This window comes from Carettochelys insculpta, chromosome 10, assembly GCF_033958435.1.
Source record: "Carettochelys insculpta isolate YL-2023 chromosome 10, ASM3395843v1, whole genome shotgun sequence".
In the NCBI taxonomy this organism is placed as follows: Eukaryota; Metazoa; Chordata; order Testudines; family Carettochelyidae; genus Carettochelys; species Carettochelys insculpta.
Genome location: NC_134146.1, coordinates 38,699,644 through 38,715,323, shown reverse-complemented (window position 1 = coordinate 38,715,323; position 15,680 = coordinate 38,699,644). Strand labels below are relative to the sequence as shown.

The 15,680-nt window shown below is 42.6% G+C and overlaps 1 protein-coding gene across 2 annotated transcripts in view; it reads right to left on the bottom strand.

Annotated features, from left to right (window-relative positions):
• FNDC3B (fibronectin type III domain containing 3B) overlaps positions 1-15,680 on the bottom strand; it is a 402,180-nt gene that overhangs the window by 5,854 nt on the left and 380,646 nt on the right. The window contains exon 26 of one of the 2 annotated variants that reach the window (XM_075004072.1): positions 13,753-14,231. The exons of the other annotated variant lie outside the window; for it this stretch is intronic. Within the exon in view, the coding sequence (XP_074860173.1) occupies positions 14,184-14,231 (48 nt within the window). The 3' untranslated portion in view covers positions 13,753-14,183. Of the gene's footprint in view, positions 1-13,752; positions 14,232-15,680 lie in introns of those variants that run through there. 2 annotated transcript variants of the gene reach the window in all.

The following is a 15,680-nucleotide window of genomic DNA, read 5'->3' as shown; positions in this document are numbered from 1 at the left end:
ATTCATTGCCAAATGATGTTGCAAATACCAAAATTATAGATGGAGTCAAAAAAATTTTAGATATAGTCACAGGTGATAGCTAAATCTATTAGTCAAGATGCTCAGGGAAACAACCACATGCTCCAAGTGTCTCTATATCCCTCACTGATAGAAGCCGGGACTGGATGACAGGGGATGGCTCTCAAAATTGTCCTGCTTTGTTCATTCCTTCTAAAGTATCTGACACCGACCACTACAGGAAGACAGGTTATCAGGCTAGATGAACTATGGTCTCACACAATATGGTCACTGTTATGTAAAGTTTCTCTTGGTTGTACAGGTTGAATCTCTCTAATCCGGAACTCTCACGTTTGGCAACATCCATAATCCAGCACGATTTTAGTTAGCTGGATGACTCACTTACGATGGGTGTGGCCAAGTTTCCAGTGGTCCCATAAAGTTTGTTTACAGCCACCAGTCCTGGCTCTCAGTGTTCTGTGCTGTCGTTTAGTTGTAATTTATCCCTAAATGTCTTCTAAGAGCCTAGTAAGCAGTGGAAGCATTGGTAATGTTCTAGAAAATATTCACCTCCCATTCAATCTGTATTTTAATAATTTTTTAATGAATCCAAAACTTAACTTATTAATGGTTGAAAAAAATATATGGAATTTATGACTGAGTATGAATCAGAGTAAGTGGGAGAAAATATGAGTCAGCATAAATAACTGCGAGAGGGTGTTGAAATTCAAGTGGAAAAAGGTAAAATAGAGATAATGTGAATCTTGCAAACACATAACCATTAGGTAGCAAAAGATAAGTTTGGCATTTTATTGAGCACTGAAATGGAAAGCCATGCTTTTCACATCACACTTGTCTCCTGTGAACAAACTAAACTGCCTCCACCTCTTCTGTGGCTGAAGATCTTGTATTGTATTTTGCTGTTTAATTGGTTTGTATTTTCCCACTGAAGGAATGGGAGATTGAAGAGACACTCTATTCACTTGAATGGGAGAATTCTGGTTTATAAACAGGAAACAAGAGAGAAATTAAAACTGACCTAACAGAAAACTTCTTATATGTAGATCTAGGAAATGAAATACCATGTCATACATCAGAAAAAAAGGAATAGCTGAGATGAATGGGGAGAGAGATGATAAGGGAAAATTTGCACAATTTTTTTTAAAAAAAGAAGTAGGGACATCAACAGAAGACCGTAAATATGGACTGTTCCTTTAATACAGGACATCTAGTCTTCCTGTATTACACAACTTATTTTCTTACCATAAATCACCAACATCTGTCTTCTCTTGTCATGGTGACCCTTCCTTGTCTTCCCACGTCCGAAAATTAACTTACCCACTAGGGTCAATCTGCTATGCAACAGAAGGTGCCCACATGTGCAAATGTTGTAACAGTCTATAGAAGTAACCTGATGGCTGAAATTCCTATATGACAGCGCATGACACTATTTTCAGGTATTTCCCACCTCCCCTCCGCTTTTTTTTTTTTTTGAAAAATCAACTAGTCATTGCTACCATAATTTCACAAGACAATCAAGCTGCAAAGGGCATGTGGGCAGAAGGAACTGCCTGCTTACCCTCTTTATGCCATTTGATTTGGAAAGTTATTGCTGCAACCTACACACAAATCCAAGCTGCCAAACAAAGGAAAAAATAGAAACTTGACAAATAAATGTAGCTTAATGAGTACTTGAAGGTTAACTTGCTTTGTATATCTCACCCTTAGAATGCATCTATCCATTTATCTTAGATACTTATATCCCTTGTCCCCCTCACTATAGAATGTGAGCACCTCCCTATCTTTAACAAACTGATACTAACCAAATATCTTTGAACAAAAACATATGCCATCAGGAGAACTTCCATTTTATTTCTTTCATTCAGTTTTAACAAGTAAATACTACCCCTCTGTGGTCTCTGGCTGCCCTTGCCAAAAATCAACTCTCTTCCTGCCACAACTACCACTCATAAAACAAAATGAAAACCTAAAATACTCCAAATAAGAAAATCTAATTAAATAGGAAACTTACATTTAAATAATATTATGGCTGTATTTCTACACATAATCTTCATATTTTTCAAAAAATTAGTTGGGTGAATTGATGATGTTACTTGTTTTCCTGTAAGAACATTACATCCTCAGGTAACCAGAAGCTAAATATGGTTAAATCGCAGATAGAGGAAGATTAAGATCTTCATTAAGGGCTAATAAATATAGATGGCCAAGAAAGTTCAATTAAGCTGAATAAATGATGACACTTCTGAGAATCAGAACAGAAACTTAGAAGCAACACAAGGGTGATTTTAAAAAAGAGCTAAAAACAGGTTGAAATTTGGTGCTCATGAAAAGTGATGAAGACAAATAGCTACAACTTTCTCTCATCAGAGACAGCAGGCCAATCCTCACCTAACGTAAATTGTATCTGGAAAACACCAATGGCTTCAATAGTAGGTGACTTCAGCAAAGCTATTCTGATTGGTGCCTACTGAGTATCTGGTCTAGTAAAGACAACAACAGGGAAAATGACAGCTTCAGTCTTTTAATAAGAAAAGGAAATTGCTTGTTAGAGAAGTTTACTTTCAGTCTAACGGATCCATCAATTATATATCATAGTGTATAATGCAAATGCTAATGAGCAAGTTTAGCAACTTAATGATCAACACTGTCAGTCTATCCAAATTCTCAGTAATGCTTTTTATGCTTAAACTTTTTCTTTGCAAGAGAGACAAAAATTCAATACTTTAAAAATATTAACTATTGGCTATGGAACCTCCTGCCCACAATGCAAGCTGCACAGCTCCCAAACTCAGTTAAGTACCCTGATGGAAACCTTGTCTATTAACTGAAGTGCCATTTGAAAGGACAGCCATGGATCTAGTGGTCCACTTGAAAGATCACTGGCCAGGGACATCAAAGCCTACTTGTCATCCTGGACTACCTGGTACCCTGAATCCATTCCTCTAAGAAACCCCATGTCTTAGAGGTGATCACAAAAGAACTAGTCCAAACATTTGCTAGGGTAGGCATCCCTAAGGAGACACTCACTGAGCAAGGGATTCCCATCATGTTGACAGTAATGAAAGAGTCATGTAACCTGCTCTGCATCCAAGCCTTGCGGACCTCAATCATCCTCAGATAGCTTGTCTGAGCAATGATCCAAAAGGTGGTGGCCTGAGATGGAAAAAAGTCTGGATACCCTTCTACCATACCTGAGTGTGACACGAGAAGTCCCCCAGGAATCTACTGGATCGTCTTCCTTCAAGCTACTGTATGGACACCATCCATGTGGCACATTAGACATTGTGAAGGAGGAATGGAAGGAACAACACAACCTGAGTAAGAACATCATTGCACGGCCCAGATGAGAGAACAAATAGCTCAAGTGACTCCCATAGTACAAGAGCATTTGCAGAAAGTCCAAGAGGCCTAGAGGACCTACTACAACCATTGGGTGAAAATAGGGAAATTTCATTCAGGAGAACAGGTGACTGTACCGGTATCAACAACAGAAAGCAAGCACTTGGCCAAGTGGCATGGACCCTATAAGAACGTGGAAGCCACTAGGGAAGTCAATTATAAGGTGAAGCAGCTAGACTGCCAAAGGCAAGAGCAAATCTACCACATCAGCTTACTGAAACCCTGGCACAATGGGGAAAAGTGCCCGTGCATCCTGACGACTCTATCCCAGTCAAATGGCTCACGAGGGTATGTAAGAATATCCCCCAAATGAGCATGGAACAACCAACAGAGGTCATCGAGATAAGTGAAATCAAGATGTGTTCTCCACACAACCAAGCCATATGACACTAATCAAACACCACATTGTCACCAGTCTGCAGCAAAGGTGACGATAAGGCCATATCACATACTAGGGGCAAAAAGAGAAGATATTATGGTAGAAGTAAGGAATATGCTGGAACTCAGGGTGGTTGAAGAATCCCACAGCCAGTGGTCCAGCCCTACTGTCTTGGTCCTCCAGCCTGATGGCACCCTGAAATTTTGGAAGGTAAACAATGTACCCCAATTCTCTGATTTGGACTTGAAAAAAAGATACTGGAAGATCCCCCTGGCTGAGGATGCCAATTAAAAACCTGCCTTCTCTACAGCTGTGAGCCTCTTCCAATATATTGCTCTCCCTTTGGGCTCCATGAGGCCCATGTGACTTTCCAACAATTGACGGACAGTTTACTTCAATTCCATGCCAAGTATGCTGCTGTTATTTAGACAACTTAGTAATTTGTAGCCCTGACTGGGAGGTGCCCTTTGGGAAAGTGGAAGTGGCACTAAATGCTTTTAGACAGGCCAGCCTCACCGCTAACCTGGCCAAACATGACATAGGTCTAGCTGAGACGAGATACCTCCGGTATTTAGTTGGAAGGGACATGGAGAAACCCCAGTGCAACAAAATGGAGGCAATACAGAAATGGCCTTGTATCTGCAAGAATCAAGTCAGATCATTCTTAGGGAGGGTCAAGTACTATTGTTTCCTCCCTTACTTCACAAGAAGGGCAGTGCCTCTGACTGAACTGAAAAAATTCAGGACCCAGACACAGTTAAGTGGAATGAAGCAGCAGAAAATGCTTCAGCAATCCTGAGGATGGCCCTATGCAGTCAACCATTTCTCATAGCCCCAGATTTCAAGAAGGAATTCATTCTACAAATAGATGCCACAGAGGTAGAACTTGAGGCCATCCTTTCACAGACAGTGGGGGATGAGGAGCTCCTGATCTTTCACCACGGTTGGCAATGCTTTCCTGGGGGGGCAACGGTATGCCAAATTAGAAAAGGAATGCCTAGTGGTTAAATGAGCCATGGACATGCTACTCTACTCTTTTGATGGACCACATCGGTCCACCCTGCAGCCTGTGTGCCCTGGGTGCCTGATGAGTAGTGAGAGAGAGTGGGTGGAGACAGGTCCCTAATTCCTCCTGCCCCCTCTTGCCAGGTCCCTGGATCCCTTCTGTGTCCCTCCCCTTCCTGCTCCTCTCCCCAGGGAACTGGATTCCTCCTGTGCCCCCTTCTAGCCTGCTCTTCTTTCAAGGGCACCAAAATCCCTTCTGCGACCTTCTCCTTGCCACTCCCAGGCACCAGAACCTTCCATACCCTCCAAATGGCACTGGATCCTTCCTGCACACCCAATCCTGAGCTCCTCCTGCACACAGGGCCCTCCATCCCTCTGCCCCACCCACCTGAAACCTGGGCCCTCTCACTTTTCCAGTCCTACCTACATCATTGAATCAAAGGACAAGCTCCCTCTCCACTTCGCAATCTTCAACATTCTTACTGTTTTCAGGAATTTTAAAGAATGAGATACTTACATGGAGATACACATACCTCACAGAGCTAGAAAGGACTGTGCAAGGTCATTATGTCCAGTCTCCTGCACTTACAGCAGGACCTGTCACCATCCCTGACAGATCGTTTTTTTTTTTTAAATCTATTTGCCCCAGACCCTTAAATGGCCCTCTCAAACACTGAGCTCACAACCCTGGGTTTAGCAGGCCAGTGCTCAAACCACTGAGCTATCCCTCCCCGACAAATGCAAACTGTAAATGTAACCTTAACATAGAGGTTGTTGCTACTCCTCCAGCATTACAGTACATATATTTAATTAATAACACCCCCTTTGGTACGGTGCTCAGAAGAGGCTGCTCCAACTTAGAGACCTTATTTAGAAAACATGGTTGTCAAAAGGCTTAAATTTTTCTCAAAGGACTAAAAAATTTCTCTTTAAGAAACTAAGTTTAGGATTATTATTTTCAATCTCTTATTCAGTCTCACTGACTCTACTGCAGAGAGAGTCTCCGCAGTTTTGTAGAGAACCTTGTCTCCTAACAAACCATTTCACAGATAAGTGAGAATAGTCAGGTGGCAAGTTGCACTGTAAAAACGTCTAATAAAAATTAATTATTTTTCTGTCTCATTACACAAAGCCATGGGGAAGGAAGAAAACTGTCGGAGAGAGCTGTACTGATGGTAACACACTAGGAAATATTGTGTAGCTACATTGTCTGTTGACCTGCAAAGTAACCAGGGCCAATTAACTCTACTGACTCACTTTCTGAAATGAAGAAAGAAAAATGGATTTTTGCTGATTAGAATTTTACATGAATTAAATGTGCCCTGAATGCATATTGTTTTTACCTACATGAAATACAGATATAACAACAAAATTAGATATTGGTAAAATCAACTGGTTGCTTTCAGACATTCATCCATTAGTGCAGGAGAGAGAGATTCCACCCAGTATGTCTTTAAAGCAGTTCTAAAAAATCCAACTGACAGGACCTCTTTTACTTCCTTTGAAAGACTATTACACAGTCTAATGGGCCTATAATCATATATTTTTTCTCTCTCAAAATATATTGTAGGCAGAGACACCGATGGGGGCAGGGACTGGAGGAAGGGGGCACTTGCCCCAGAGCCCAGTGATTTAATAGGGCCTGGGGTTCCCAGCTGCTACCCTAGCAGCAGCAGCGGCCAGAACTCTGGGCTCTTTAAATCACCTTCGGAGTCCTCCGGGGTGCTGAGGGCTGGCTGGGGAAGGTGTTGCACTGAGGGCTGGCTTCCCCTTTGTCCCAAGGCCCTGCCCCTTTCAGGAGCCCAAGAGCCAGGGCCGCCTCCTGTCTTCCATTGCCCAGCAAAGTCTGTCACCAGCCCTGATTGTAGGGTTACAAATAAGAATATTACTGCAAAACATCATTATCCCCTTAACCAAAGAGGCTCATGCATAGCACACTTTGCTTTCGTAGCAAACAATTCAGGAATAATGAGGTTACTAAGAATATTACTGCTAATTCTTTAAATGTGCACTGCTATTTCCCAATAGAAGAGAAAGCTAAGCTAGACCAGCAAAAGCAACCTAAGCCAGTGGGTGGGCCACTTGAGTGGCCCTTCTTCATCTCAGTGGGCTGCAAGACTGTTGTAACTAAGACTGTCTTCTGGGATAGGTTAGTTTTGCTAACTGCTCTTGCATAGCTAGAATTTGCATTGTGTGCCAACTGAACAATAGCTCTGCTTTGATTCAATCCAGAGGGCAAGGATGGCTCCTACAGTCAATGCTGTGTGCCTTCAGCACACACCTAGCTTCACATGGCCTTGCTTTAGAAACGTGTCATTTTACTAATCCTGGCAGAAAAAAAACTATGTGGATGGAAACCAACAGACTCTGGCAACCGTGCACATAGGCAACAGTAAACAAAACATCTCACAGGCCCCACACAACCTGCATATCTCATAGACCTGGAAGGGGTTTTGAGGTCATTGAGCCAAGTCCCCTGCACTCATAGCATAGTCTATCACCATCCCTCACAGATTAGATTTTAAAAAAACAATCTGTCCCTGACCCTTAAAAAACCCCTCAACGAGTGAACTCATAACCCAGTGTTTATAAAGCCAGTGCTCTATCCAATGAGCTGCCCCCACCAATTATAAAATAAAGTCCACTCTCCTGCACTCACCATCCCTAACAGCTTTTTAAAAAAAACCTGCCTCAGACCATTTAAAGCCCCCTCAAGGATTGAGCTCACACCTCTGAACTTAATACAGCCAATGCTCTAACCATTGAGCTACCCCTCCCCCCCATCACAGACATGCTTCTGCTGGTTCTGAACCAGGGACCTTTTGCGTGTTAGACAAATATGATAACCACTACACTACAGAAGTCTCAACCTCAGTGGAGCTAGACCTGAAATCTTGTGAGAAATCTCAGGAAACTACACACCACTGTACACGTTTAGACACATACAGGTTGTACCACTCTGGTCTGGCAGCCTTTGGACCTGACTGGTCCTGAACAAGGGATGCACCAAGAGAGGTCCCCCTGCTTCTGGCTCCTCAGTTTGCCACCTCTCCCAGCTGCTGTCTCTGATTCTGGCCTGATAACTCCTACCACCATGCCTGAAGCCCCGCCCACCATCGCCTGCTGGGTCCGGCCCCGCTGTCAGACACCAGCCCTGGCTGGTCTGCCAGACACCAGCATTGCTGGCACTGTTACTGGTTCCAGCCCTGTCTGAGCAGCTGGACGTTGGCCCCACTGTCGCTGGCTCTGGCCCAGGAACATCTGTAGTACTGCTGGACCACGGCTGTTATTTGACCAGAGTGTCTTGGTTTCTGGAGGCACAAATTGTACTTGTATTTACAAGCTGAATTGACAAACATGCAAAAACTGTACAAACTGCTTCATTAAATTAGTTATGGTTAGACAGGCATATATGAGAATGTCTTCGCCTTACTCAGCATAACCAATGTATATTTAGATCATGTCTACTTTATTTTATTGACAGAATCATGGGCAGCAGGTGAAGGCCCAGCTGGGGAAGACAAAGCCCACTCCTGCCCCTTCCACCTAAGGCCTTGCCCCTTCAGACACCTTACCCCTGCACCCCAAACCCCCCATGGAGCCACCTATTGCCCAACCCCAGCCTGATCCTTCCTGGCCACCTTGAGGGCTGCTGGGGAGCCAGGCTCTCCTGGAGGCTGGGCAGCATAGACAGTTTTCCTTACCTACATTACTTGGACAGACCTCAAGCTCAACTCATATAAAAATACACAGTACATCTTTACATAAGAGACCAGTATTAGGCACCTAAATTGATCTGATTTTTCTGAAGTTTTGAGTACCCAACAGCTATGCAAAAAAGCCAGCTGGCCAACAATTTTGAAGACCAGGTCAGGTATTTGGTAACCTAAATAAGGATTAGGAACCTATCTTTGGGCTATTAATTTTGAAAACCTTGGACCAAATTTTTATTACTGCTAGCACTACAGAATCTCTTCAGTTTTGCACACTAACACCACAACTGCTGGCTGAGTTCAACTGCAGTAAATCTATTCCAGGTGAAAATGCAAGATGCAGAAAGAACAAATTTTGACCATTAACTTTCCGATCGAGTTAGAATTTGATATGGAATGTCAGAGAGAGAGATGGTGTAATTTAGACAGACACTGTTCAGAGTATGACTATCCTTTACATATAACAAAAGACACATTCTGTATAATCTTGAAATGGGGAAAGTAAATATTGATTTTTATAGCATGGCTTTCAGGCACCAACAGAAGATATGATAAATTAAATCCTTGGATAAAATAGTAACTGAAGAAGTAGGTATTACTTATATATGAACTAGCAGAAATGTAGCATTTTAACAAAATGATTTATTTGGTGATGATCTTTTGTGGGACAGACCCACTTCTTCAGATCAATTTAATTTCCAATACAGACTGAAATTTATAAGTACATAGAACCAAAATGAAAAAAAATTGCAAGAAAAACCAACAAATCAAATAGGATAGCTTTGGTAGCAAACAATTCAGGGAGAGCTCATCCCGAAAATCATCACCACGAAAGCTTATCACCAAATAAATCATTTTGTTAATCTTTAAAGTGCTACATTTCTGCCGGTTTGGTCCGTTGGAGTACTGACTAACATGGCTACCGCTCTGTTACTATATATGTACTAGTTAGAGAGAGGAGAATGTATAAACAGGCGGGTTACACAGGTCCTCATAATACCCACTATCTTTCTGGTCAAAGGGGACAAGAACACAGAATAGCCAGTTGTGCAGGACTGAAGGAAGAAGTACCATGATATCTTTCTCCTACCCTTTCGCCCTGTTATGCTTGGAAACTCAATTTCCACTTCCACAGGAAAGAGCAGCACTGGCAGGGGAGGGGATGGCTTGGAGCCATTAGAAATTGGAGCTCCCCAATGAGTAAGCTCACCATTTTTAGTCATTTCAATTTAATTAACTAACACAACTCCAACAGGAATGTTTATTTTTCCAATTTTAATACATTCTTTCAATCTGAAAAAGAGGAACAGACACAGCCCCAGGAGTAAAGCAAACAGCTTCCCTTTTTGGCCATGTACCCTGAAATGCCTGCTCCTGGAGAGAGCTTTCATTGCACATGCAGCAATAAATTATCATTAACATTAATACTATCTCTAAGTGCTAATACTAAACTAAAAGGGCAGTTTAAAACTACTAACACAAAAGGAAGGTTGAATCCTGTATGATACAGAGCCCATTGTTTTCTTTATAAAATAGGCAGACTCTCCAAGTCCCTGGACAAGGGGCAAGGCCTCAGGCAGAAGGGGCAGGGGTGGACAGCCAGTTCTCAGAACTGCCCAGACTGTAATGCTGCCTGGAGTGCACCAGGTAGGACTCTATCAATAATTTAAAGGGCTCAGGGCCCTGTCCACTGCCATAGAAGCTGCAGTTGGAAGCCCTGGACCCTTTTGAATCTCAAGGCCCCTGGGCGGTTGCCCTCTTTGTCCCCAACCAGCTGGCCTCCTTGGAGCTACTACTTGCCTAAGGACATTACTCTCTCCTGCTCCTATCTCCCACGGCTATTTTGCTTTCCCATCCATTTATGACATGCATTCTTGATGCAACACACACTGGGTAGGACTTTACCAAGTACCTCATTTCACAAAATGTTCCAATAAAGTCAGCAGGGTTATTCACAGAACAGAGCATTACTCAGCATGAATAAGGTGGGCAGAATGTGACCCATTGCTATTCCTAGTTTGTACTTTGTTTTTGTCCCTATGATTTTGTGGCAAAACAGACAGTAAATTGAAACAAATGGTTCTACGATCAGTTTTCATACAAATGGTGCAGGTTGTTTTGCTGTCTCATGAGAAATAACACCACAGAGGCAGCAGACTGCATGTTCTACCTTCAGCTGGCTTCCTGTCACTGAGGGCCAAGCTCTGCAGCAGATGTATTTTCTGATTATGGCTCTTGATGCTGCAACCTGTAACCACTTTGAGGGCTGGTCCACACTTCAAATGTTGCATTGGGCCGGGCTTAAGTGAAATGGCCCTACACTGATGGGAGAATTCCCATTGGCTTAGTTAATCTGCCTCCAGGAAACTAATGTAACGTGGTAGACTTAGTGTAGGCCTACAGTGTGACCATTCCAATAGAGTTCAGGGAGACTACATGTGGAATAGGGCACTGCACAGCATAAGCAAAGGTATCAGAAAGAGCGCAGAACAGTCATGCAGTGTGGCATAGGGAAACAATGGGAACAATTTTCCTTGCACATTCCAGAGAAGGGTATTACGCCACATGGGTGCAGTTGACAGCAAGGCTTGTTTTCCTTCCTTCCTTCCTTTTTTTTTTTTTTTTTTTTTTATTTAAACAAACACCTTCCCCCACCTTTGAGTTTTAAAAGACAAAATTTTGAAGACAAAAATACCATTATCTGTAAACCAGTCAGGGCAGTTTAAAACTCCTAGCACAAAATGAATGCTGAAACCGGTATGATATAGATCCCATTGTCTTCTTTATAAAATGCATTTACTTACATTAACAGTAATATTGTTGTAAGAGACACATGTTACACTTCAAACATCCTTCCCATTTATTATAAAGGTTGAACCTCTCAAAATCAGTAGTCTCTGGTCTGGCAACACCTGTGGTCCACAGGACCATGGGTGTTCTTGGACCACTGAGTCCTGTTGAAGGGCTGGTGGATGCAAGCCTGTCCAGGTCACTGGCAAGGCAGACGGTGGCTGAGTTCCTGGCTGGGTCAGCAGCAGCGGGGCTGGCAGCCCTGCTGGGGCTGGTGGCCAGCAGCCAGGCACACTAGCACAGAAGTGTGCTGGTGGGGTTGGGAGCCAAGCACAGTGGGGGATCCTGGGGCTGGAAGCCTGGCGCAGTGGTGAGGCTGGCAGCTGCAAGAGAAGCAGCAGTGGAGCCAGGATCCTAGCATGGGACAGCGGCAGCGCCAGCAGGGCTGGGAACTCAGCATCCTGCCGTGGCTCAGATCCCAGCTGGTCTAGTGGAAGGGAGGGGAGCTGGCAGAAAGGATGGTGGCCGAGCCATGTGCTGAGCCAGGCTGGCAGGCGGGTGTCATGTGGGCTAAAATTGACTTCCCTGGTCCAGCAAACTCCCTTGTCTTGGACTGGTCAGCTCCTGAGTGTGCTGGGATCAGGGAGGTCCAACGTGTACAAGAAACAGCTTGAAAGCAAAGCGAGTTATCTGCCGAAACACCATTAAGGACCTAGGTTTCGGTGTTTTGCAGATCAGTCGTTTATGTTGGTTAGTTCTGTTCCAGAGAAAGGTGTTTCTAAGCACCTCACACACATTCTTTTTCTCTATTTTTGTCATCGTAAGCAAGTGTATTAGCTCAAAGTTAAATGAGCAAAGATGTTCCAGTTACCAGCAAGCTACATTCATCTGAAATAAATCAATTGGTAGCAATCAAGAGACATGCTGTCCCATGGTCTTGTAACACACTTTCCCAGTTAAGATGTTCAGCACTAGTCTTAAATAGCTGCCACTAGATTGCCACAAATTGAGTGTCCTCCTGACAACTGACAGTTAATGACTGATATGTCACAGGGGAACAGTTTTTGCTTTAGTTGGTTGAACTGACTTCCATCTGTTTATTACTGTTAAAAACAGTTTTTAATAATATTTATCTCTCCTTTGAAGGGAATCTTAAAAATGAATTTCTATGACAGTCCTCAATATAAATCACTCTGCTATAAGTAGTTTCACTTACAGCATCAAAACTTTGAGGAACACGACATAAAAATTTCTTGCACTTGAGTCATTACATATTTAGAAAATGGAAAATTAGTGTACCCTTTCAGTATCCTCTGTGACTCTCCTCTGTCTTATATTGCACATAGGATAAAAATGGTTTAAAATGTATTTTGGGATAGGATCCTTTCTTTACATGTTGCTTAAAATCCTTTACATGTATGGTATGGTCAGTGAGTAGTACATTACAGTTTTAATGGTCACACAGGCAAAATTTACAATCTTACGTCCCCATCCAACCCCCACCACTTGCATTATTTCTTATGGGGGAAAATTCCTCATTACATGTCATTTTGTTTTAAGTCACAACTTTACAGTTCCTATCCCCAGCATATATTGAGGGTCCCTGTATAACTTTATCTATCAGATATACAGTAATCCTGAATATTACTGTAATTTATGACCTTCACCTGTAGGTTTTTCTTTGACACTATCAATTATCAGGAAGGACCCTATTGCAGGTTCTGCAGGCTACCTTGTCACTTTTCTCCTGTGAAGGAGAAAGGAGTCAGGCTCCCCCTGGAGCAGAATTTTACTTCTCCCTTGCTTAAAGAGGAAAGTCAGCTACTCTAGGCCTTTCCTAGGCACAGATCAATTCCACTTCTGCACTAGTTTACCTCTCTGCCACAGATATTAAAATCACTACACAGAGAATGGGAGGGAAATTAGTCTTTCTTACCTATCCCAGGCACATATAGTTGAGTTTTGAGCTATGGGATCTTTATGGCTTTGCCTACAATGAGGTTTCTAGGTATATTTGTCACAGATGCCACTTCAATGGCACAATCAATGGTTAGAAACATAATACGGACTGCATGGTGGCATTTTTACCACTGTGTAATTAGATGAAATTTTAACCTAAGTACCAAGAGTGCTGGGATCTTAATGCTGCTCCTTTCCTTTGTGAGTCACCAACTGTATTTTCGGATCTGTTTGTCTGAACAAGCAGTACGAAATAAATAAAATCCCCCAATAATTCACACAGATAATCCTCAAAACAAACTCAGATTTTGTCTTTGAAATGTCTAAAGTGATATTTAATTGTGTACCCTGGAACATGACTATGTACAATTGCAGAGTATTTTACAGTAATTATGACAATCATAAGCAATTCTTTGTGGGAGCAAATGTTTCCACGGGGAAATATTTCTGTTGTATGTCACCAAATCTCAATTTTTTTCCTCCCTCAAGTCATCGAATGCCATGGATCAGAATTTCCTCTGTAATCCAGTCATTTTGTACCACTCTGGCACACCATGGCCCAAAAGCAGTCAGGTCTGTCCATCTGCAGATTCATCAGCATGGGAGAATCCCAGCAGGCCTAGAGGTAGCATAGCCAGTTCCTGCACCAAACTCCTGCAGTCCCCAGTAGAGGAGGCATGTGGAGAGTGTGCATTATTCTGACAGTTTCTGCCGGAAGAATGTTCCTTTCGGGCCCTTAGTGGCTGGCATAAATTAGGGCCCTGAAACCAGTCTCCTCTATGTTTGGGCTAGTACAAAATCAGGCCCAGAATCAGAAAACAGCAATATGCTCCTTTGTGTTTTCACTCCCCAGTCATTCATCTGCTCTCATGGCATCCGGGCACAGTGCAAATGTGTGATCATGTATGTGAAGCCCTGCATCATGTAGAGCTGGATTCCATAACTATATTTAATATAAAAGGAGTAACCTAAGCAGAAAAAAAACCTGGTTTGTTACATATGGCTACCAACAAGTCACAAGTCCATTTAATATAGATTACTCATCTCCCTCCCACCTCCCACCTTATCTAAAGTTCTTGGAAAATGTATTAGGGACTGTACATAAGCATCTGATCATTCAGGCATATTTTCTTTTTGTGGGTGTATTTTCTAGCCTGTGCTTCTATCAAACGTTTCCTTGGTGGATCTTCAAAGTAGTTTACAAAGCTTTTCTTTACAGTATTCTTCTGAAATCAAATGCATTCACATATACTGGTTTATTGCATTTAGGAGAATACATTAAACGGATTACTAATGTAAATATAAATGGCACACAGCTTTTGGGGTGAGAATAAACTGCTTTAAACTGCAAGAGGTTTTTTTCTGAGTCATTACGAGTGAGAAATCTGCCCTCATTCACTACTTCCAGCCACTTTCCCGTACTGAATTTAAAGTTGGAAACTGTCAGTTTTGGAACCAGTGCTGGGTGGTCTTCGCAGTGAGTCAGTTGTGAGCACAACAGCTAAACGTTGCAAAGCATCAAAAGAGCTTTGGATTTTATCTTCTTATATGTATGAGAAATGAAAACAGATAACATAAGGTACCTAAAGGAGTCTTCCAATTTCTTTTACTGCTGTTTTCGTATGCTTCTACTCTCGACAATTGTGATTTAATCCATCTAACAATTCACAGAAACAAGTAGTTCTCCTCTACATGGGGCTCTCTCTTAAGGCATCTTGAGTAATTACCTTAGTGAGAAGGTGGCAAGCCACGAAGCCAAGAGCACACAGCACAGGTGTTCAGGGAGCTGGACTAACTCCTTGACAGTTCACTAAACTGTACAAGCTCTCTATCATCTTGCTGTGGAAGCCATAATGTTGATTTTAAACCTTTAAAGTATATTGGACTGTCATGTTTGATATAACAGCATATACTGGGGGGGGGTGTATTTAAATAAATATTTGTTCTGCAACAATGCTTAACAAATTCTCATATGGAGCAAATAATGGCATTTTTTACAATGCAAGCAATCCTAAAGATGCATTTCCAAGAGCTCAGTACATTTTTGAATTATGTTGCACTCCTGTGCTGTCCAGCAGGGCATGAAAGAAAAACAAAAAAAATCAGAGCCGAGTAGGGGGAGCACTTAGAGATGAAGATCACAGGCACAGGGGAAGATCCTAAGTATGAGCGGAACAGCTGTGGAAGGGCATTTTCAAAAAGATGGACATAACCATTGAAAGTCCAGCATACAGTAACCCCTCAGTTTACACACAGATTGTGTTCCCAGGCAACTACGTGTAAGTTGAATTTCACATGAGTCGGGGGAACTGGGAAACTGACTAGCGCTGCCTGGCTCCTGGGCCTGGTAGGGAGCCATGAACCAGGAGGCAGCCTGGCTCCCGGCTCCAAGGACTGGTGGGGAGCAGCGAACCAGG